Source organism: Amyelois transitella, chromosome 12 (assembly GCF_032362555.1).
Source record: "Amyelois transitella isolate CPQ chromosome 12, ilAmyTran1.1, whole genome shotgun sequence".
Classification (NCBI taxonomy): domain Eukaryota; kingdom Metazoa; phylum Arthropoda; class Insecta; order Lepidoptera; family Pyralidae; genus Amyelois; species Amyelois transitella.
In genome coordinates this window covers 776425-801367 of record NC_083515.1, presented here as the reverse complement: position 1 = coordinate 801367, position 24943 = coordinate 776425, and the positions used below count along the sequence as shown (strand labels likewise).

Below are 24943 nucleotides of genomic sequence, written 5' to 3'. Positions count from 1 at the left end.
ACAGCCTATCAGTCTTTTTTACTTTATCAGTCTTTATCTACTCTTTTTTTTTCTTTTTGACTGTTGGCTCTGTCCAAATTATCTCAGGAACTACTGGTTCGAATTGAAAAATTCTTTTTGCGTTGAATAGATCATTTATCGATGTGGGCTTTAGGCTATATAACATCACACTGCAACTATAACGCGCAAAGAAATAATGGAAAATGTAAAAAAAACGGGGAAAATTATTTATCCTTGAAGGCTCAAAAAAATAGTGCCCAAAATAACTATTCCACACGAACGAAGTTGCGGGCACAGCTAGTATGGTAATAAATAAAACAAGATAACCTTAAAAGTACAAAAGTTTTAATAAATTAAACACAATTTCAATACAATATCAGCGCTGTCAAACCGTCTACTACTTCCTGTCTCCGCCACCACTGCTGACGTATTCCTTACTCGTCGTTCTTGTGGGTAAGTTATCTGTGAACAGACATTTTAACTTTTAATACATAGGTAAGTATATTTTTGGGTGTATAGGGTGGTCAGGCTTCCGAATAGAATAGATTTATTTTCAAAATTGGATGCAAGGTATCACTTATTGACGTCACATCACTTAAATCTAATTATAACTACTACCGCTTCCAAAGCGCGTGTGTAAAAGAAGCGGCGGAACAAACTACACTGCAGCATTTTCATAGGACGACAATTTACAAATATAGATCTCTTAAATCTAAATCGTGGACGAATGCACAATGTCTACCTTAAAAAAACATGAATGAAGACATATTTACTTGTCCAGCTTTTTTATGGATGAAACGAAAGAAGTATGCAGGGATCGTGGCAAGTGGAAAGATGTGGTCTCTGCCTACCCCTACGGGGAAGAGGCGTGATTTATTTATTTATTTATATATTTATGTACATCAAGGAAAATAAGAAAAAAAAAACTTATGAGAAATTCTGTACAAGGGCACTACTTATTTCTAGAGAAATTTCTTCCTTTATGTTATGTTTTAATGAATAATGGTTACTTTCCTTGCCATGTGGTTCCCGGAACCGTGCCATGTGGATCCCGGCACCAATAAAAAAAAGAATAGGACCACTCCATCTCTTTCCCATGGATTACGTAAAAGGCGACTAAGGGATAGGCTTACAAACTTGGGATTCTTTTTTAGGCGACGGGCCAGCAACCTGTCACTATTTGAATCTCAATTCTATCATTGAGCCAAATAGCTGAACGTGGCCATTCAGACTTTTCAAGACTGTTGGCTCTGTCTACCCCGTGATGGATATAGACGTGATATGTATGGTTACCTTCCGGCCGTGGCGGCCTACAGCAAGACTTCCCCGAGCCAGTATTCTTGGGGGTGGATTTCTTAGAGCTGGTGTTAGAATTGGCAGTCGCTGCGCACGGGCAGCAGGAGTGGACGCTACTGCGGCTCGTGTCCATCGCTTCTATCTTCTCTTCCTGAACATTAATTAATACTTAATATCTTATATATAAAATTCTCGTGACACAATGTGTCTGAACGTGGCCATTCAGTCTTTTCAATACTATTGGCTCTGTCTACCCTGCAAGGGATATAGACGTGACCATATGTATGTTTGTATGTATGAGAAAAGAACTTTCTCTGATTATCGTTGAGTTAGTATCTCGTAACACAAGTCTCGAACTTACTTCGAGGCTAACTCAATCTGTGTAATTTGTCCCGTATATATTTTTATTTATTTTAATTAAAATGATGCAGGCCATGATGAAAAACGGAACATTCTATGAATGGCCTGGATCTTGAAATCTCTATATAAATATTAGGTCCTTACATATTATTGGCGTTTTCTTATACTGGCCACTTTAATTACAAATTTCTCCCCTTTTTGAAAAAAAGGCGGCTAAGGGATAGGCTTACACACTTGGGATTCTTTTTAAAGCGATGGGCTAGCAACCCGTCACTATTTGAATCTCAATTCTATCATTACCCCGCAAGGGATATAGACGTGACCAAATGTATGTATGTATGTTCTCCCCTTTGGTCAGGAATTCCAAATTCAAATTTATACAGCTTTTTACACATGTTTTGGTGTTTCTTTAACCGTCATTCATTCGAACAAAAGGACTCTCCGTGTGGATTTAAAAAGTATTGGTGTTTTCGAACCTTGGATGGTGCGGAAGGTATCTTATGCTGCCGGTCACCTCCGGCCCTCTGCGCCGGTTTCTCGGACAGCGGCAACTTGAGCTCATCCTCTAGGGTCTTGGGCGCTGGGTCCGGGGCCGCCTGCCTACCGGAAGGTGGCGCTTGCTTCAGGTATTGCTGACAAGGAAATTTTAAAGAAATTACATATTAATCATATCTACGTTTATTTTCTTTTCGTGTGATGCGCAGAAAGGCACAGGTTCGAATCCCACCGTGGTCATGTACCAATGACGAATGACCAATGAATTCAAGGTTACGTACATTAGTTTGAATGCTCTCACGGTGAGGGAAAACATTCAGGCATTTGGATTTGTAATCACGATCGATCCAATACGGGTTAGGTTTACCTTGCAAAGGTTACGGAGGTTGGACGGGAGTCGCTTCGTGTAAAAACCTGTCGTACCCTGGGCTCCTCTCCTGAAAATTGCAGTGCAGTTTGTTACCGCTTCTTCTGCACTGAGTAAACTTAGTTTTTAGGTAATTTATTTGACGTGAACCAATGATGTAAAACCAACAGATATGACTGTGCCAACATTTATTTAAAACTACCCTCCCTATCAGCACCTATAATATCATTACCTCGGGCATGCGCCACACGATGACGCTGCCGGCTGCGCACGCGCTGACCACCAAATAAAGAGGAAACTGTGCCAACATTTATATAAAACTACCCTCCCTATCAGCACCTATAATATCATTACCTCGGGCATGCGCCACACGATGACGCTGCCGGCTGCGCACGCGCTTACCACCAAATAAAGAGGAAACTGTGCCAACATTAATTTAAAACTACCCTCCCTATCAGCACCTATAATATCATTACCTCGGGCATGCGCCACACGATGACGCTGCCGGCTGCGCACGCGCTGACCACCAAATAAAGAGGAAACTGTGCCAACATTTATATAAAACTACCCTCCCTATCAGCACCTATAATATCATTACCTCGGGCATGCGCCACACGATGACGCTGCCGGCTGCGCACGCGCTTACCACCAAATAAAGAGGAAACTGTGCCAACATTAATTTAAAACTACCCTCCCTATCAGCACCTATAATATCATTACCTCGGGCATGCGCCACACGATGACGCTGCCGGCTGCGCACGCGCTTACCACCAAATAAAGAGGAAACTGTGCCAACATTAATTTAAAACTACCCTCCCTATCAGCACCTATAATATCATTACCTCGGGCATGCGCCACACGATGACGCTGCCGGCTGCGCACGCGCTGACCACGCGCCGCGCGTCGGGGCTGAAGCGGCAGCACGTCACCGCGCCCGCGTGCCCCAGCCCCATGTGCGTGTAGACACCCTCCTGGTATTTCCACAGCTGTCGACAAACGAGATGTATGTATCGAGTGTGTAAATCAAATTTGTATTCAGAAAAAAAAAGGATTCCGTGCAGGCACTATTTCTCGTCAATAAAAAAAAAATATATTTAAAAATTTAGAGCCTGTATTCTATCAGAAATATTGAACAATCTAGCTTCAATTTAAACTAATAATGTGATTAAATGATAGGCTTACATACTTGGGATTCTTTTAGGCGAAGGACTAGCGACCTGTCACTATTTGAATCTCAATTCTATCATTAAGCCAAACGGCTGAACGTGGCCTTTCAGTCTTTTGATGACTATTGGCTCTGTCTATCCCACAAGGGAGACGGACGTGATAATATGTTATGTTATCGTATAAATACTATTTACATACCTTAACCATCTGATCGTTTCCCCCCGTGACGAACAGAGAGCCATCTTGTGTTATATCAAGTCCATTTATAGCGCCCACTTTACTTGCTTCCAACTGAAACAGACATACATACAAATACGTGTTTGTTTGTTATATCTTAATTGCCCAGAAGTTTGCAGTCACAAGAACAAGTGGAAAGATAGATAGATATATTATCCTTTATTGTACCTATATAAAATTGCCATGTACATCAATGAATATTTTACGAAGTAATGTACATTAGTTTAAATACCAACCGATGCTCTTACGGTGCGGGAAAACATCGTGAGGAAACCTGCAAATTCAGGCAACACGATGTGTAACCATTATCGATCTAATACGGGTTAGGTTTCCCTGAAAAGGTTGAGGAGGTCATATGAGAGTGGCTTCCTGTAAAAACCTGACTCACCCAGGATCCATGGTAAAGGATTTACCCTGAGCTCCTCTCTGGAGTAACCGGGACTAAAGCCAGGAGAAAGAAGAATAAATTAGTGCATAGTTATCTCTCAAGCCAGATTCCCGCTGCAGGTCTCCTAATAAGCCACACGTCTGTCAGTGCCTAAGACTAATACAAAAATTTGTCACTAGATGGCGCTGAAAATAATCGCGAGAGTTAACAATAAAAAAGTACAGTCACCTCTCTAGCCAGATTCCCGCTGCCGGTCTCCCAATAAGCCACACGTCTGTCAGTGCCGCCTGTCAACAGCTGACAGCCTAGAGGCTCGAAACATATACACATGAACAGTGTGTTCGCGTACATCACCTGTCTTCTTGATAGCGAGCTGAATGAGAGGGAGAGAGAGGCAAGATTAAGAAACGACGATACGAAGATAAAAACATTTTTTTAGAAGTAGACCTGCTACTGTATATCGATACAGCTGTAGTTGATACTATAGTTCAATTGATATAACAATATCATCAATATTTTTGAATCTAACGTCGTGCCACTTTGGCTCAGCCCGGGAGCACAAAATCCAAAATTTGGTCTACTAAATAAAATACTGAATGACGGGTCAATTTCGTATAATATATTTGGTGACTGTACTTAAGCGCTCTAATTCTTAGTATTCCATGTACTGTTTTATCGACAACGGTAATGGTAATTTGGTGATCGTTAGCGCCATCTATCATCTATTTGCAAACAGTACACATACATCTGCTTTAACATACATCAACAGCTAATCCTAAATGATACCATCTTGATGGTGTTAAGCGCCATACATACATAAAATCACGCCTCTTTCCCGGAGGGGTAGGCAGAGACTACCTCTTTCCACTTGCCACAATCTCTGCATATTTCCTTCGCTTCATCCACATTCCTAACTCTCTTCATGCAAGCTGGGCGGTTTCGGGTACTTTTGACCTGACCCTTTACCAGGACGTCCTTAATTTGATCAAGATACGTTAAGCGCCATTTATTGGCAAATTAACAATATTGTACGTAACTCACACCAAATCCCAAATAATAGCCGATCCGTCCGTACCAGCGCTTACAGCCTCCGTGTCATTCGGAGATACCTGTATGGCTGACACGGGGCTCTTGTGCTCCTTGAGGACCTTCTTCAGGGTTTGGGCTTCAGGTTTGATGTCCCAAACGCGCACCTGAATGAGGAAACTCATAATTTATTTTTCCATTTCAGAAAAGATTAAAAGTATAACAATTATTTTGTTAGACTTAGTTAAGTATAACAATACATACATACATATGGTCACGTCTATATCCCTTGCGGGGTAGACAGAGCCAACAGTCTTGAAAAGACTGAATGACCACGTTCAGCTATTTGGCTTAATGATAGAATTGAGATTCAAATAGTGACAGGTTGCTAGCCCATCGCCTAAAAGAAGAAACCAAAGTTTTTAAGCCTATCCCTTAGTCGCCTTTTACGACATCCATGGGAAAGAGATGGAGTGGTCCTATTCTTTTTTGTGCCGGGAACCATACGGCACAAGTATAACAGTCTTGTATAAAAGTCTTGAAAAGACTGACAGGTCACGATCACCTCTTATGCTTAATGATGGAACTGAGATTCAAATAGTGTCAATTTTCTAGCCCTTCTCCTAAAAGACGAATCTCAGGTTTATAAGCCTCTTAGTCGCCTTTTACGACATCCATGGGAAAGATATGGAGTGGTCCTATGCTTTTTTTTCTACTTGAAGCTCAATTCTTTCATTAAGCCAAACAGCTGAGCGTGATCTATCAGTCTTTTCAAGACTATTGTCCCTGTTTACCCTGCAAGGGATATAAACGTGTATATATACATATGTATATATATACGTGTATATATACGTGCCGTGTGTTCCCGGCACCAATACAAAAAAGAATAGGACCACTCCATCTCTTTCCCGTGGATTTCGTAAAAGGCGACTAAGGGATAGGATTACAAACTTGGGATTCTTTTTTAGGCGATGGGCTAGCAACCTGTCACTATTTGAATCTCAATTCTATCATTAAGCCAAATAGCTGAATGTGGCCATTCAGACTGTTGGCTCTGTCTACCCCGCAAGGGATATAGACGTGACCATATGTATGTATGTATATATTGAGTTACAAACCTGCCCTTCGCAACCACCAGAGATCAGAGTGCGGCCATCTTTGGTCATGTCCAGTGCCGAAGTGCCCTTGTTGTGAGTATTGAAGATGCAATACACAAGACGGCCAGTAAGTGGTGTGAAGGCGCGTATGTTGCCGTCGTTCCAGGCTACAAACAGACATACAGTTCTGTCAGAGCTGGTTGGTGGTCGAATAAATAAATATGTAATTATATATACGGGACAAATTTCACAGATCGAGTTAGCCTCGAAGTAAGTTCGAAACGTGTGTTATGTTAGGTACTAACTCAACGATACTATATTTTTATAATAAATACATATATTGATTAACATCCGACACCCAGGCCAATTAGAGAAAGTCCGTTTCTCATCATGCCCTGGCCAGGATTTGAATCCGGGACCTCGGGTGTCACAGACAAGCGCACTACCGCTGCGCCACAGAGGCCGTCGATATCGAGTCAATACGATGTCTGATTAAAATTCGTGATGTAAACATGATAACATCTTATCTGAGTTAAGTATGTAACTACATTAGTTTGAGTGCCAACCGATGCTCTAACAGTGAGGGTAAAATCGTGAGGAAACATGCACATTCAGGCAACTGGATGTGTAAGGTTAGGTTCCCCTGCAAAGGTTGCGGAGGTAAGATGGGAGTCGCTTCTTGTAAAAATCTGATTCACAATCCAGCATCCATGGTCAAAGGCGCATCCCGGAGTCCACTCCAGAGAAGTGAGGATGTAACAAATTATAACTCCAGGTGAACGAAGAACAGTTCCGTCATGGTATCACAAAAAGGCTCTCTCTCACTCAGTTTGATGTGTGAGAGAGAGAGAGCTATAGCCTTTTCCCTTGCACACTTAACCTCAATTTGTAGCGAGGACGAGGACTCAAGGTGGTCAGTTGGAGGCGTGAATGTTTCCGTCCTTCTGAGATACAAACAAACAGACAATTCCCTCAAGGTGTTACTAAAAATGGCTCTTTTTGTATCGTCTTAACGTGTTCCAAAATTCACCCTCTTACCAAGTAATTACACTTTGGGTTTATTAGCCTATCCCTTAGTCGCCTTTTACGACATCCGTGGAAATGAGACGGAGTGATCCTATTCCTCTTTTTATTGGTGCCGGAAACCACACGGCATCAAAATTTACAAAAGCGCGGACTTATCCCATCTCTTCTTATACGGATCTCTTCCAGCCAACCATAAGATAATAATTGTACGTCGTTATTTTTAATGTTTTTTATGTATTACTTATAATTTGTTATGTACAATAAAGAATTTACAAACAAACAAACAGCAACTTACCAGTGACAATGGACTTGCCGTCGCTCGCGAACAGAACCGCCGAGCAGACAAAGTTGGGTACCACGATACGGAGCAGCTCCTGACACGTCTCCAGGCACCACACCCTCACATCGCCCGACCCGGCCGTGGCGAAGACGCCGGACATTCCTCTGCGAAAAAAAACCATAAAAATCTACACCTGTAACTATGGTTACAAAAAGTTACATAATTGGAAACCAAGTCACTCACAGTTCCTCTGAAAAAGAAAAAACAAAAAAAAATCTTCATCTGTAACTGGTTACAAAAAGTTACATAACTAATTGGAATCCTAGTCTTGTTTCGCATCTAGTTGCACCATAATATAGCGAAACAAAAAGTATTCTATTCTAACTGGTTACGTAAGTTTAGTTACCAAAGTGGACATACATACTCGTATATATCGTCACGTCAATATCCCTTGCGGGGTAGACAGAGCCAATAGTCTTGAAAAGACTGAATGGCCACGTTCAGTTATTTGGATTAATGATATAATTGAGATTCAAATAGTGACAGGTTGCTAGACCATCGCCTAAAAAAATCCCATGTTTATAAGCCTATCCCTTAGTCGCCTTTTACGACATCCATGGGAAAGAGATGGAGTGATCCTATTCTTTTTTGTATTGGTGCCGGGATTATAAATTTCGCGCGCACTAAGTATTAATTAAATAAAATTTTATGCATATCCCCTATTATCTATGGTTTTACAGACCTTGGGAAAGCGATATCATTGATCGCGCATCTGTGACATGTCACGACAAGTACCGGCGAGAAGGTGGCCATGTTGATGGCGTAGATTTCGCTCGTTCTCGTCCCGACTAAAAGCAGACGCTTGTCGCCTTTCTTCGTGGGGGATTCCATCATTTCCAGCGATGTTATGCAGCCGTCTAGTTTTGCAGTTTTGAGCTGAAATATATATATAGGTACATATATATATAATCACGTCTATATCCCTTGCGGGGTAGACAGAGCCAACGCTCTTGAAAAGACTGAGAGGCCTCGTTCAGCTGTTTGGCTTAATGAAAGAAACAAACAAACATATAGTCACGTCTTTATCCTTTAACTTGCATGATGAGAGTAATGAATGTCGATGAAGCGAAAGAAGTAGGTATGTAGAGATCGTGGCAAGTGGAAACATGTAGTCTCTGCCTACCGGGAAGGAGGCGTGATTTTATGTATGTATGTGAAAAAATTGCAAAGTGAAAAATATCGAAGTAAACAACTTTTGTTACGAGATAGGTACTAACTCAACGATAGATACACATTTTTTTATAATAAATATCTACTTATACACGTAAAAATACGAGATCATATCCGTAAGGCTAAATAAACATTAAAATTATGAAAGGGTAAAGGGTCAGGTCAAAAGTACACGAAACCGCCGAGCTTGCATGAAGAGAGTTATGAATGTGGATGAAGCGAAGGAAGTGTGCAGAGATCGTGGCAAGTGGAATGAGGTAGTCTCTGCCTACCCCTACGGGAAAGAGGCGTGATTTTATGTATGTATGTAATATCTACTTATAGGTAAACGTAAACATACGAGATCATATCCGTAAGGCTAAATTAACATTAAAATTATGTTATAATTAGATTTAAGTGATGTGACGTCATAAGTGATACCTTGTATCCAATTTTGAAAATAAATCTATTCTATTCTATGAAACTTACAGCCTTAAAATGCGGCCTACAAGGGTCCAATATCTTGCCCTTGGGGAACTCCCCGGTCCAGTTGATCTCGTCTAGAATGTCTATGGTACCGTCACCACCTCCCACTATGATGCATCCGTCGTCCATTATGAGGATCGCTTCGACACCTGAAGAAATTATTGATGCTATGTCAAAAATAGTCATGTTACCTACATTGTACATAAATCTATTTAAAATTGACAATCCATAAAAAAAAATTTGTGTGGTGCCCGGCACTAATACAAAAAAGAATAGGACCACTGCATCTCTTTCCCATAGATGTTGTAAAAGGCGACTAAGAGATAAGTTTACAAACTTGGGATTCTTTTTTAGGCGATGGGCTAGCAACCTGTTACTATTTGAATCTTAATTCTATCATTAAGCCAAATAGCTGAACGTGGCCATTCAGTTCAGCTGACCGTCACAGAGATACGTGTGGAATTCGCAAGAGCTGTTTTTTACATTTTTAGGTACTAAACACTTGCGTTTTAAAAGCTGTACCTAGTGATACATAGTCACGTCTTCAACCGATGCGAGGAAGATAGAGCCAACAGTCTTGAAAAGACTGAAAGGAATTGAGATTCAAATAGTGACAGTTTGTTAGCCCATCGCTTACAAGATACGATACGTAATAGATATAATTAAATTTACGAGAATGTTTTTTTTTTTAAATAAGTAAAATAAGTTTATTTTCTATATCCTATTAAGAAAATACATTTATTTCTATTTCTCAAGGCAAATTATCATCACACAGGCACCACCACTGACGTTTGACTTGACTGACGCATTTGGCACACAAATAACTAACTACTTACGAAGTTACAAAGAAACGTCGTCACCTTGGCTGTAACACACTGCGTCTGGTTTCTTTCCCTTTCTGAACGGCCCACACTTGGCCAGGCAGCCGAGGAGGGAAGGCTTGATGTTCATGACATAAGCCATCGGGTCAGGTGGGTAGTTGATGGAGAACTTGATCATATCACCAGTTCTGCGACAAATAATCTATACATATAATAAAACAGTAAAAATATTTTGTCTGTACATTTAGTATTTTTGACTGAAATGGATAGATGGACACTTAGAATGAATAATAGAAAGCAAAAATATTTTTTTTGAATTTCTTGTCTGTCTGTATGTATGATCACGATTATCTCCGAAAGTACTGAACCGATTTACTTCAAACTTTCACCAATTGCTTTGTTTTAACTCAGAATAACATTTAAAGTTTGTTTCATCAAAATCGGTTCACTAAAAAAAAAGTTATCGACATTTGAATGAACTCAAGGCATCAGTTTGCCTGCAAATAAGTTATGAAATTAAAAATTCAAAGTCATTTATCATTATACGACAGCATTATACCTATAACATATAAATAAGATTATCTGACTGTATGATTAAGATTGAACTCGAAATTAACGCGGACGAAGTCGCGGGCAACAGCTAGTACTTAATATTCTTCTCCTGAAACAGGCTTTATTAATAGTCGCTTGTAATAACATACCACGCACATTGAGAAACATTCCATTTGTTTTCGTTCCGTGAAAATTTTCATGTTTTACCCCTAAGTCACTTCAAAGTGCCGTGTGGTTCCCGGCAACAATACAAAAAAGAATAGGACCACTGCATTTCTTTCCCATGGATGTCGTAAAAGGCGACTGAGGGATAGGCTGACAAACTCGGGATTCTTTTTTTAGGCGATGGGCTAGCAACCTGTCACTAATTGAATCTCAATTCTATCATTAAATCATAGCTAAACGTGGCCTATCAGTCTTTTCAAGACTGTTGGTTCTGTCTACCCCGCAAGGGATATAGACGTCCGGTCAAGAGTACCCGAAACGGCCGAGCTTGCATGAAAATAGTTATGAATGTGGATGAAGCGAAGGAAGTATGCAGAGATCGTGGCAAGTGGAAAGATGTAGTCTCTGCCTACCCCTCCGGCAAAGAGGCGTGACTTCATGTATGTATGTATCTAGGCCCAACGATATAAGCCAATCACAGCTAAATAAGCAACGCACCATCAGCCAATCACAGCGAGTATACCAAATGGTAATAGCTGGTCAACGGTCTTACCGCCGTCACTCTGAAACCAACCTTACGTACATACATATAATCACGTCTATATCCCTTGCGGGGTAGACAGGGCCAACAGTCTCGAAAAAACTGATAGGCCACGTTCAGCGATTTGGCTTTAAGATAGAATTGAGATTAAAATAGTGACAGGTCGCCAGCCCATCGCCTAAAAGAAGAATCCCAAGTTTATAAGCCTACCCCTAAGTCGCCTTTTACGACATCCATGGGAGCGAGATGGAGTGGTCCTATTCTTTTTCTATTGGTGCCGGGAACCACACGGCACCAACCTTACGCTAGTTGGAAAAAGGAACAATATGAATTGGTAACGATGTCTGTAGAAGGTATGGTAATAGTTGGTCAACCGCCGTCACTCTGAAACCAACCTTACGCTAGTTGGAAAAAGGAACAATATGAATTGGTAACGATGTCTGTAGAAGTTATGGTAATAGTTGGTCAACCGCCGTCACTCTGAAACCAACCTTACGCTAGTTGGAAAAAAGAACAATATGAATTGGTAACGATGTCTGTAGAAGGTATGGTAATAGTTGGTCAACCGCCGTCCCTCTGAAACCAACCTTACGCTAGTTGGAAAAAGGAACAATATGAAATGGTAACGATGTCTGTAGAAGGTATGGTAATAGTTGGTCAACCGCCGTCACTCTGAAACCAACCTTACGCTAGGTGAAAAAGGAACAATATGAATTGGTAACGATGTCTGTAGAAGTTATGGTAATAGTTGGTCAACCGCCGTCACTCGAAACCAACCTTACGCTAGTTGGAAAAAGGAACAATATGAATTGGTAACGATGTCTGTAGAAGTTATGGTAATAGTTGGTCAACCGCCGTCACTCTGAAACCAACCTTACGCTAGTTGGAAAAAGGAACAATATGAATTGGTAACGATGTCTTTGGTAACTCACGTGGTACCCGCATAGCCGTAGGAGTCGTCCTTGCTGATGGCAATGCTGCGCACGCTTCGCCTCAGCTTCCCAAGGGAGACGTCGGCCACGTCCAAGTTCTTGCTCTCAGCGCGGATGTTCCACACGCGGAGATTAGCTGCAATGGTAATGGGCTAAAATTGTATAACATTGTGCTTTACTGTAAATGTATCCTACTAATATTATAAATGCGAAAGTTTGTGAGCATGTCAGGATGTCAGTATGGATGTTTGTTACTCTTTCACGTAAGAACTGCTGAAACGATTACGATGAAATTTGGTATGTAGGTAGCTGAAGATCCAGTATAACATATAGGCTACTTTTTGTCCCGGAGTTCCCGCGGGATTGATTTCACGCGGACGAAGTCGCGGGCGGCCTCTAGTGTGAAATAAATACATATACTTATACCCACTTTTATATCTCTTGCGGGAAAAACAGAACTAACAGTCTTGAAAGGACTGAATTGCAAAAATACATATAATCACGTCTATATCCCTTCCGGGGTAGACAGAGCCAACAGTCTTTAAAAGACTGATAGGCCGCGTTCAGCTATTTGGCTTAATGATAGAATTGAGATTCAAATAGTGACATGGTGCTAGACCGTCGCCCAAAAGAAGAATCCCAAGTTTAGGTATAAGCCTATCCCTTAGTCGCCTCGAAACAGAAGCTTATAAAAATCAGAATGATAATGGAGAGAAAGAAAGAACTTCTTCCTCCTGGCTTTAACCCAGGTTTCATCCTCACCATCCTGCAGAGGAGCCTGTATCCTGGATTGGGTATATCGGGTTTTTACACGAAGCGACTTCGTCTGAAAAGGTTCAGGCGGGAGTCGCTTCGCAACGTCTGTAGAGGAACCAAACCTGTATTGGATCATATGGTTCCAGTTGCCTGATGTACAGGTTCCCTCACGATGTTCTCTCTAACCGTAACAGCATCGGCTAGTATCCAAACTAATGTAAGTACATAACTTCGAAAATAACCATAAATAAATATATATGGGACAAATTACACAAATTGAGTTAGCCACGAAGTAAGTTCGAAACTTGTGTTACGAGATACTAGCCCAACGATACTATATTTTATAATAAATACTTATATAGATAAACATCCAAACGCAGGCCAATCAGAGAAAGTTCGTTACTCATCATGCCCTGCCCGGGATTCGAACCCGGGACCTCCGGTGTCACAGACAAGCGTATTTACCGCTGCGCCACAGAGGCCAAAACCATTGGTACACGGCCGCGGTGGGATTCGAACCGGTGCCTTTATGCGCAACACACGTTTTAACCAAGCACCTTATCTATTCCACCACCGACGACGTTCTGAAGAAGAAAGAAACATACTCACAATCCCCGCCAGTGACAAACGAATTTGACCTCAAATTCAACGGGGTCAGGGTCATAGCGTCTCCGAAGAAATAACGATACTCACAATCCCCGCCAGTGACAAATGAATTTGACCTCAAATTCAACGGGGTCAGGGTCATAGCGTCTCCGAAGAAATAACGATACTCACAATCCCCGCCAGTGACAAACGAATTTGACCTCAAATTCAACGGGGTCAGGGTCATAGCGTGCCCGAAGAAAAAACGATACTCACAATCCCCGCCAGTGACAAACGAGTTTGACCTCAAATTCAACGGGGTCAGGGTCATAGCGTCTCCGGTTGTCAGCTTGGTGGCAGCCGCCGTTCCGGTGGCAGCTCCGTTGACACAGTCCCAAAGGACCACGCAGCCATCATCACGACCGCCAAGGGATATCATGTAGCGCTCGTCTGACGTGAAGGTGAGGGCTTCCACTCGCACCTGCAGAAATTACAGGTTCTCTATCTATTAGCATAAAATTTTGTGTCATAATTTTACTTGACATACCTTTGTTTAGCCTAATAATTGTTACGCATAATATTATTTGACATAACTTTTTAGGCATATTTCTTTAAGCATACATATAATACTATTAGCATAACCTAACCAAACCTAAGATATACTCGCCTTATAGCGCATTACACTACATCTGCTCCGCGCAAAAAATAAATTAGTCTAAATTTAAGTTTATGCCTATTGAAATAGTATGCCAAAACCAATTATGCCAAAAAACTATTATGACAAAAAATAGTATGCGTAACTCGTAATGCCAAACTAAAATAGGACAAAAAAAATTAGTCGAATGAAAGGGATCCCGAAATTACATAACTACGTTTAATCACGTCTCCATATTTTGCGGGGTAGCTAAACCCAACAGTCTTGAACAGCTGAAAGGTCGCGTCCAGCTGTTTGGCTTACGATGGAATTGAGATTCAAATAGTGACAGGTTGCTAATCCTATCGGCTCAAAAAATAAAATAGAATAATAATCCTACTAATATTATAAATGTGAAAGTTTGTGAGTATGTCAGGATGTCTGTATGGATGTTTATTACTCTTTCACGCAAAAACTACTGAACCGAATACGATGAAATTTGGTATGTGTGTAGCTGAAGATCCATAATAACATATAGGCTACTTGTTATCCCGGAGTTTCCGCGGGATCGATTCCACGCGGACGAAGTCGCGGGCAACAGCTAGTGAGTTATAAGAAAGCAGCCATGGCAACCGAAAGGTAAGGAACTGTACCTTATGCAGTTCATGAGTTCCAATCATGGCCCTTGTCTTGAAATCCCATACTTTCGCTGACGCCTTGAAACCAATATGGTTGATCTGACCGGATCCAACGTAAGTTCCTTTGGGAGAAACAGCCACAGTCGACACACTGTTCGTATGACCACTGAGGAAAGACATCTTCTTGGTCTTCCAGTCCTGGAATCAACAATTCTCAACATGTCAAAACATAGTGAACCTGTATCATGTAACTCTATAGGTACTGTTTTACAAATAAACTGATGATTCAATTAGAATGATCAAATAACCACTTCAGGGCAGACGGGACAGAGAAAAAGGTGTGACAATATGAGATGTTAAGTATTACATACAAACATATAGTCACGTCTATTTCGCTTGCAGGGTATACAGAACTAACAGTCTTGAAACGACTGAAAGGCCATGTTCAGCTGTATACAGGTGACATTTAAAACAACTGCATCCTTTTAAACATAGACTATACCCATGCTTCTGAGCCGTTTGGGCCTATTTTTATTTAAATTAAACGTCATCATTTTCACATTTAAAAAACCCTCAAAAACTACGTCACACGCTTTATTAAAGACCAATACTACAAAAAGAAATTAAAACTAAACATGTAAAAGAATGTCGGCATTTTTTTTTCTAGTATCATGATCAAGCAAAGTACAGAGTTGTCGAGATCGCTTAGCTGAATGAAATGTGTCGTTGACCTCTGATACGCGTCGCTTTTCCGCCGGCCGGGCTGATATGACGTATTTAGGATCGTGTATTTTGATACTTTTATTTTTTTTCGTACTTTCTGAAATATGAATTGATATTTTTCTTTTAACGTTTTTAAATATCCTTTAAATGAGTACACTTAACGGTTATGTTTATGCAGTTGAATTAAAAGTCACCCTGTATATAGCTTTACAGAGAAATTCAGGTTCAAATTGTGACAGGTTACTAGCCCATCGCCTACATGAGGAATCCAAAGTTTACAAGCAAATCCCTTAGTCGCCTTTTACGACATCCGTGGGAAAGATATGGAGTGATTCTATTCATAAATGCCGGGAACCACAAGGTACGGTTAGCCGAAGATTTTTAAAGATATATACATTACCTGAATGCACACTTTATTGCCCATGGGATAAATCACATGTACCGCATCTGGATGTACCTTGAGACCTTTGATGGCTGAGCCTGTAAAGAGCCAAATTTAAAGGTTAATAATAAATATAAATAAAGGAATAGGAATTCGATGGAGATTAATAAATAAATATATACGTGACAAATTACACTGATTGAGTTAGCTTTGAAGTAAGTTCGAGACTTGTGTTACGAGATACTAACTCAACGATACTATATTTTATAATAAATACTTATATAAATAAACATCCAAGACCCAGGCCAATCAGAAAAAGTTATTTTCTCATCATGACCTGGCCGGGATTCGAACCCGGGACCTCTGGTGTCACAGACAAGCGCACTACCGCTGCGCCACAGAGGCCGTCAAAAGAATAAAGTCAAGTAAAGTCCTTCAGTGGTCGAAGCGGTAAGGTGCCCGGTTAAAATGTGTGATGCGCAGAAAGGCACAGGTTCGAATCCCACCTCTGCCATATACCAATGACTATTTTAAAAGTTATGTAGATACATTAGTTTGAATGCTAACCGATGCTCTTACGGTGAGGGAAAACATCGTGAGGAAACCTGCACATTCAGGCAACTGGATGTGTAACCATGGATCCAATATAGGTTAGGTTCCTCTATAGAGGCTGCGGGGGTCGGACGGAAGTCGCTTCTTGTAAAAACCCGACTTATATACCTAATATATACAAAATGTGTAACCGTGGTGCCGTGTGGTTCCCGGCACCATTACAAAAAAGAATAGGACCACTCCATCTCTTACCCATGGATGTCGTAAAAGGCGACTAAGGGATAGGCTTATAAACTTGGGATTCCTCTTTTAGGCGATGGGCTAGCAACCTGTCACTATTTGAATCTCAATTCTATCATTAAGCCAAATAGCTGAACGTGGCCATTCAGTCTTTTCAAGACTGATGGCTCTGTCTACCCCGCAAAGGATATAGACGTGACCATATGTATGTACATATATGTACGGTCGCGTTCATAATTGCAGTCATAGTTCGCAAAACTTTATAGCTTGCATCGCTGCTATCACTCACACATTCACACAAATAACACAATAAACAACAAGCGGTGAAACGTTGGGTAACGCGCCATCAAGAAGAGGGTAGTGTAAAAAGTCGACCGCGCAGCGACCGTCGTCCGCTAATAATCAACACAGCGACAGCTACACAGCGGAGATGCATGGTGGAACAGTACGAAAATAATGGCTTCATACCGACCAGAATATTTGCGGAACAGTTCGACACATTATTGGTTACTGTTCGTTGAGTTTGCATCGTGAGGGACTACACCACAGACAGCCAGCAAGAAAGCCGTTTTTATCCGAAATAAATAAGCAAAGATGTTTAGAATTTGCTGGGCAGTATTTGGATTTTGCCTGGAAAGAAGCGATATTTACGGACGAAAAGTTCGTTTAAGTCATCACTACACGGTAGGCTTCATTTATGGCGAAGAAATGCAACTCGGTATGAAGAAAAAAATATTGTGCCAAATATGGAGTCTGGACACATATCTGTAAATATGTGGGGCTGGATGAGTGCTGCTGGACCTGGGGAACAGATGTGGATAGCAGGACGCGCTACAGCTGCTCATTGTGTGCAAGTGCTGGAAGAAATCATGTTACCAACTGTGCGGTATATTTATCCGATTGATTATATGCCAACAATATCATTTGTGCCCTGTGCATCGAGTCCATATAGTGCGTGAAAGGTTCTGCCAGTTTATATTAAAACTACTAATTACTTAGATAGTATTTAAGGACAGCTTCAATATCTTTTCTTTATGAAAACGAATAATTAAGCTGTGACCTTAATAACAGGAGATAAGTAGATGATACAATTAGTGTAATATGCTGTATGTATAGCTTTATATAATCATCAATATGTAAAGAAAACTATAGGTAAACTGTTTCAATAAAATTTACTAATTTTAATTATTGAATGTTTTATTTTCTCCCTCTTGTTTAATATTTCTTGCTGATTTCCGTGTTTGTAATTCTTAGATATCAGTTAGTTAGTCAGTCAGTTACTTAGTTCAAATGGCACCTTGAAACATTAAAAATTGTCAGTAACACAATTTTTTTTTTAATAGGCAAAAAAAATTCTTGAATAACTTCGAAATCCAAGTAACGCTAGTAACTAGAACAAGCGAGTGTGAGCAAGCGAGATTATCTAATATATCTTAGATCTCACTTGCTCACACAAGTAATAAAATCGCTACCCAATAACTTTCAAAGGAACCACTACCTATGTTAGGGTCGTGTGCAGATAAACTTTCAACCTTATAGAAATGTCATAAGTCTGGCAGTCGCAGGCTTTCCTCTATTGGCAAATCTTATGCAAATAATGAGACGACGATATCTCGATCGACAATTATCGGGGCCAGTTCGGCCATCGTTGATTACCGTCTCTTTCTGTTTTGTTATGTTATATGTCATAGAATAATAAACTGTTTTACTTAGTAATCATTGGTATTAAAGACCGTATTCATTTGATGGAATATTTATTCTTTTTAAATATGCATGTGTGTGTGTGTCTAGTGGAACCACAGTGCACGCTATTTTAACCCGTAAGAATTTTAAAACTATGACTGCAGATATGAACGCGATCGTATGTGTAACCATGATCCTTGTTAGGTTTACCTACGAAGTTTCGAAAAATCTGACTCACCCAATCCAGGATCTATGGTCAAAGGGATACCATGGGTTTATTTCCAGAAAGGTAAGGATGCAACCCGGATCTTGGGATTATAAGCAATGTGCTAAGAACCTGAATCTATTTGAATCACAATTGCACCATATTAAGCCAGTTTCAAGTTTTTTCAAAACTAACTCTACTGTAGACATATTTGCCAAGTGTCTTGTCAACGATATCGCAAGAGGCGACAAAATAAATAATAAATAAATAAATATATACCGTACAGAGGCCGTAAGCCGTAAGACTAAGGAAAAAGTTCTTTTTCTAGATTGCCGGGGCAAGCCGGCAAAAGAAAAACCTCTCGCTTATAATCATCATTCATCATAAAATCTGATAAATTTTGGTAGATAGATAATAAATTTCGTTTTAGGCCTCTTGATTTCGCCTACAGTTTTTACAATAGCAAAGTAATTAGATACAAAATACAAAGGTAAGTTCTTACCATCAAACCCAATAATTGCGTAGGTTTCCAAATTCTTCACTTCCATCTTCAGTCAGTATTTGTTTTCACACTATACAAATAATATTATCAAACCGATTATTACAAAAAAATACTTTGTAAGCCTGTTTGGGTGTTGCTAGGCAACCGAATCAAAAGGTTATAGAGTAATGAATATATAGATATACCTACGTAAGTAGGTACAAAGAGTTCGTGGTAATTTATTTCGTAACTTCTTGTCTCTAACCATGACATTGGGTGAATGATCAAAAGTCCCGTGTAAGCCTTGATTCATGTGATTCGGTCTAGGTCTAGACTAAAACAAATCGTGGTTCTTGAAAAATACAGTTGTCTCGGCATCCAGTACGAGTTCGCACCCTTTGATGTCGGGACACTCGGTCCTTGGGGCAAGGGCGCGCGGGAGCTTCACAAGGCGCTCAGCAAACGTCTGAGGGAGGAAACAGGTGACCCTCGCGCGGGCAGCTCTCTTGCGCAGCGTATTGCTATTGCAATACAGCGCGGGAATGTTGCCTGCGTGAACCCTTCCTATATTTTTAGTCTGTAATTTAGAATAGTTTTTTTTTTAATTAAATAATATTATTTGTATTTTTAATAATAGGTTTAGATTAGAAATGTCAATTATTTAGTTCACAACACGCGGTACTTAGTCCGCTTTTTGTTCATTTCTTTTGTGCAATAAAGTTTTAAATTAATAAACACGCAATAAAATTGTTTTGTTTATTACGATCAGGCAAAGTAAGTAGTTCTATTGTCATTGTATAATTTTCTACAGCAATTATACGTATAATATTGAATTAAAAAAAATGTAATAACATTAACTTCTTTATTCCTTACTAGTTGTTGCCCGCGATTCCGTCTGCTCTTAATGTCTATAAAATTTAACTTATTATGCTATTGTAACAAGAGAGTCATAGTACTGCAAAGTTTATTAATCTATTCAGAAGCTTAAGCGTGAAAGAATAACAAAAACCACACATTCTTACAAACTTTTGCTTTGATAAATTTAGTAGGATGGGGTAGACAGATCCAAGAAGACAAAACTGGAAGGTGTGTTCAGCTGAGAACATGTTCAGCTGGATGGTCTAATGAATGATGGGGTTGAAATTCAGTTATCTTACAAATAAATAAATGTGCCGTGTGGTTCCCGGCACCAATACAAAAAAGAATAGGACCACTCCATCTCTTTCCCGTGGATGTCGTAAAAGGCGACTAAGGGATAGGCTAACAAACTTGGGATTCTTTTTTAGGCGAGGGGCTAGCAACCTGTCACTATTGGAATCTCGATTCTATCATTAAGCCAAATAGCTGAATGTGGCCATTCAGTCTTTTCAAGACTGTTGGCTCTGTCTACCCCGCGGGGGATATAGACGTGACCGTATGTATGTATGTAAATAAATGTTTTAATAAGAAATCCATATTTATTCTAAACATTATTAATAATTAAAATTGATTACAAAGTCAAAGATAGTGTCCAAAAGGCACTCATAAATCAGTCATAACAATTACAATTTTACAAGTTGAATTTTTGACATTACAATGATTTCTGTAAAACTTAGAAAGTACACAAAATATGTTACGTATGAAATTTATCTGAAATAGCAGCCAAAATCATGACCACCACTTGCAAACTATTGCCGTTTTTACTCACACACAGTGGTACTGCATGAAAAAAAAAACAGCTTTTTTTTGTTTTGTTTTGCATGTTGATTTTGTCCTTCTGATAGATTTTTTTTAATTCTGACTCTATTACCTTTTCTTCATTGCTTTATATTATTTTCTTGTATCAATTTTTATAATACATTCAATGTACAATACATCTATTTTTTATTGATTTTGATAAAAAATACTTTTACAAATACTTTTTTTTGCTAACCCTACAATCTTTCACCGACAAGTACTTGACGTCATTTCAGATTTGTCTTCTTACTGAAACAGTTTTATACATATATAACGGACACTCGACCTCCTTCAATAGTAAAATACAGAAGTTTCCGTTTGGCCCAAAAGATAACCTTAGTACTCATAGCAAAATTTACTAAAAAGATACATGGTGGTGAAAGCACAAACAGTTTTTATTTTTTACATAGGGGCTTGGTTGTGATGTCAGTTTCCAAACATTATTATGCTTCAACTCATAAATATTTTTCATATATATGTTATGTATGGCAGATTTCTCTTGATCAATTATGTGTCTTCATGCCAAGTTCAAGTCTTAAATACATACATATAATCCTGTCTATATCCCTTGTGGAGTAGACAGAGCCAACAGTCTTGAAAAGACTGAGAGGCCACTTTCAGCTCTTTGGCTTAATGATAGAATTGAGATTCAAATAGTGACATGTCGCTAGCCCATCCCAAGTTTATAAGCCTACCCCTTGTCACCTTTTATGACATCCATGGGAAGGAGCTAGAGTGGTCCTATTTTTTTTAATGGTGCCGGGAACCACACTGTCTTTAATTATCTGCAATATTACCACTCTTAAAAGTTACATCAACATACCTGCGCATCACTTAAATTTTTGTATGGAGTGAAAATATTTGAGGCTATCAGAGACTGCCATTTTAAATAAATTGTGTGCTATTATAAGCGGGCTAGCAAAAGCATTTCGTTTTTGGATTTCAACTTTAAATCCAAAAATGTTCTTGTAAAAAAGTTGTTATTTTTTAGAGTTTTCATTCAGTTTTTATTCTGAAGTATGTTGCACTGTTCTGCGCTGTTCGACATACATGTATTACAGTTGTATTAAAATACCAAATATTACTATAAAAATATCACGAATATAGACTAAACTGTTTTGGTCATTTCACTTTTTGCTCAAACACCTTCTTCTTATAAATTTGGATTTCTCATCAAGTTTATTCTTGGACTCTTCAGCCATCTGTTTTATTTCATTTATCATGTACTGCTTTACCACGGACAAGTATTCTGAGAGCTGAAAATTAAACAGTCAGTATTTGAAAACATATTTACAAAAATGTTTCTTTGGTTTAGAAATTTGTTTGTTTAAAGAATATTAAATATTTGGCATAACATATGTAGTTATATGATGATGAGATAATAATATATATAAAGTTTTTAGAAAAACAAAGAGGATTCCGTTTTCTCCATGTGATAGATAACATAAAACAAAGGTTACCGTTTAAAAATTCTTATCTCAAAGATGTGGAATGTCGATAGTTTTCTTTTGAATAATAAATTGTATTGTATTGTGTTTAAATTGTCAGCGATTATGTAAACTGTCAACCACTTCTAAATACTACCTATGCAATGAACAAATCTGTTTCAATGCATGGACAAAACCTTACCAATAAATCGTCTTCTTTTTTGCCCAGTTGAACGAAAGCACACTTTGCAGCGTGGCTCTTGTGTTCTTCCCAAGGATCATCACTCGCTTCCCATCCATCCAACTCTTTACCACAAAGAAAACACTTGGCTGCATCAGCATCATCCTCGCCAGTTGCCACGGAATAAAAGCCGGCTTCGGCCATATTTCGTGCGTTACACTTATTCTTATCATTAAATGGCCATTTCTTAAACGTTTTTCTTCTCTCCTCCGTCAAAAATAACTGACGGTTTATTACGTTTTCCATTATCTACACTAAGTAAATTACAAAACCAAATTGTAAGTACTTATCACCCCGAAAAATGGAACTTCAATTCAAAATATTTATTGATTTGACATTACTGACAGTTGAACCAAAATTTTGAACTGCGTTTTGATTTTGGGCGACGTTAGCGACATACGTAACTGCAGAAGAAACAAATAATTTATTCGATCCTTCGCCTAAAGACGAGAAATGTCTAAAATATCACGAACTTTTCTTGTGCTAGCTATTTTAAGAGCTGTAATTTAAATCGACCTATGTACTTCTGTGAAAAAATAGGAGTAACTACTGTAAATTAACCATATAATCGAAAACAAAACAAAACGACGTAAATTAGGTTCATTCAATGAACTCAACTCAGAGAAAAATAGAAAGAACGAACAATTAATGTGCAATGTTGCCATAAGATTTGTTTTCCAGAACTTCAAGGTCTTTCATCTTTTGACGGCTTTCAATGTCCGAGGTGTAATATAGCCGAATAATTAAGATATGGGCACGTGCAGCGTGTCGCCCACATAGTCCGACCTCGGACTGACTTGATTAAACATTACACATGTTTAATCAAGTCGATCCGAGGTCGGTGCAGCGAAAAAGCGCAGTGTAGCGAGCCTGCCACCGAAGACTAGTGGTCGTACGACTCACAGACCATCCTGAAACCGATAAACGACTAGATATATTAGCAGGCGCAGCCATTACTCAGTAGAAACAAAAACGTATAATATGTATTGTATAATATGTAGTTTATTAAAGCTCTAGTTCACTACACTAATAATAAAAAGAAAAGATTTTTATTTTTGTATTTTGCGTGCCATCTGCTTCCCGACACTATAGATCGGGATAGGATCGTTCCCATAGATGTCATTAAAGGCAACTATGATCATCTGTTTGTCAACCTGGCATCCTGTCACCATTTGAATCTCAATTCCATCATGAATCATACAGCTGAATATCTACCACGAAAGAGATTAGAACGTTATACGGATAACGATTATATGAATTTATGTTAGTAAAGTCGAAAACTACTGAACCGATTTGATGAAATTTGGTACACAGATAAAATAGGATTAAAAAAAGGCTTAATTTTTTTCGGGAAATTTCCACGGGATCAAATCTCCGCGCAACAGCTAGTAATATACACGGTTAACTTGCTGACGTCACAAAAACTACTATTAATCAATTTGAGTGACCGACTGATTTTGATACAGTTTTCAAAAAAGTGTATGTTTAACTTAGGTGAAATTAAACCGACTTCAAAAAGAAGGATACAATCGGAGGTGATTCTCATTTTACAAAAGTTATTTTAAGTATAAAATTGAGTTAGATTGATCAATAAAATCTTTTAATTTGTAGGACATCAAAATCGGTTGAGTGGACGGATACCGGAAGATTATGGGATATCTTGAAAACTATAATGGCAACATTTTGCTAGACCAATCGTATTCGAGAACTTCGTGGGAAGTTCCAGAGAATGGCGAGCTTCCTTCAAATCCATTCATTTTTCATTCATTCATTCAGCAAGAAGCATAGCATATCAGCCAATCACATTCACCAAAGCGAGTAGCAAAGCAAGAAAGCACTTATCTAGTTTTCTTTCATGTTCTCTTGAATATAGTAGGCAGTGATAATTTATTTTGCTTCATTTCATTATTAGACATAAACATTTATCTGGATTTCTTATCAATTTAGAAAAAGCTATAATTTGCGTCTACAATCGAATAGTTTTAAGTATTCCGAAGCAATAACGAAAACGAAGCAAAGTGCCTTACGATTTACAGTCTTTTGTTTCTACTAAGAATCGACTTGGATTTGTTTTAATTGAGTGTTTACTGTCTCCACGCCTGTCCTGCAATGGTCCGCGCTGTTTTCTAGCATCGACCAGTTTCGTACAACATTTTGGTGAGTACTTTTATCACATGTTTACTTAGCCGTGACCAAAATACAGTCCAATGAATTGGACATCCAATCGAACATTTT

General features: G+C 39.1%; 3 protein-coding genes across 3 annotated transcripts in view; 1 reads left to right on the top strand and 2 right to left on the bottom strand.

Moving 5' to 3' along the window:
- Positions 1-384: 384 nt before the first annotated feature.
- LOC106142353 (cilia- and flagella-associated protein 52) lies at positions 385-19637 on the bottom strand. The gene is made up of 18 exons (XM_013344080.2): positions 19590-19637; positions 19346-19391; positions 16182-16261; positions 15074-15256; positions 14063-14267; positions 12446-12581; positions 10295-10443; positions 9438-9583; positions 8482-8675; positions 7755-7903; positions 6455-6600; positions 5352-5503; positions 4539-4683; positions 3884-3976; positions 3361-3504; positions 2133-2288; positions 1294-1447; positions 385-462 (listed from the first exon to the last, which is right to left on the bottom strand). The coding sequence occupies exons 1-18, from the start codon at positions 19635-19637 to the stop codon at positions 398-400; spliced, it is 2391 nt and encodes a 796-aa protein (XP_013199534.2). The 3' UTR covers positions 385-397.
- Positions 19638-20187: 550 nt separating this feature from the next.
- LOC106142347 (baculoviral IAP repeat-containing protein 5) lies at positions 20188-22969 on the bottom strand. The gene is made up of 2 exons (XM_013344076.2): positions 22670-22969; positions 20188-22296 (listed from the first exon to the last, which is right to left on the bottom strand). Exons 1-2 carry the CDS (start codon positions 22952-22954, stop codon positions 22168-22170), a joined length of 414 nt encoding a protein of 137 aa, XP_013199530.1. The 5' UTR covers positions 22955-22969; the 3' UTR covers positions 20188-22167.
- Positions 22970-24503: 1534 nt separating this feature from the next.
- The window catches only part of LOC106142360 (monocarboxylate transporter 3), a 34412-nt gene continuing 33972 nt past the window's right edge, over positions 24504-24943 (top strand). The window contains exon 1 of the mRNA XM_013344092.2: positions 24504-24865. The gene's annotated coding sequence lies outside the window, so the exon portion shown is untranslated. The remainder of the gene's footprint in view (positions 24866-24943) is intronic.

What these genes read in the sequence shown, in the direction of transcription:
- LOC106142353 (XM_013344080.2), bottom strand. Translation starts at nt 19,637, where the DNA reads ATGAATCAAGGCTTACACGGGACTTTTGATCATTCACCCAATGTCATG. An exon ending in ATCATTCACCCAATGTCATG is followed by an intron (nt 19,392 to 19,589) that starts GTTAGAGACAAG and finishes TACTGACTGAAG; the next exon opens with ATGGAAGTGAAGAATTTGGA. An exon ending in GCTATTATTTGGGATTTGGT is followed by an intron (nt 4,684 to 5,351) that starts GTGAGTTACGTA and finishes CCTCTCATTCAG; the next exon opens with CTCGCTATCAAGAAGACAGG.
- LOC106142347 (XM_013344076.2), bottom strand. Translation starts at nt 22,954, where the DNA reads ATGGAAAACGTAATAAACCGTCAGTTATTTTTGACGGAGGAGAGAAGA. An exon ending in AAAAAGAAGACGATTTATTG is followed by an intron (nt 22,297 to 22,669) that starts GTAAGGTTTTGT and finishes TTTAATTTTCAG; the next exon opens with CTCTCAGAATACTTGTCCGT.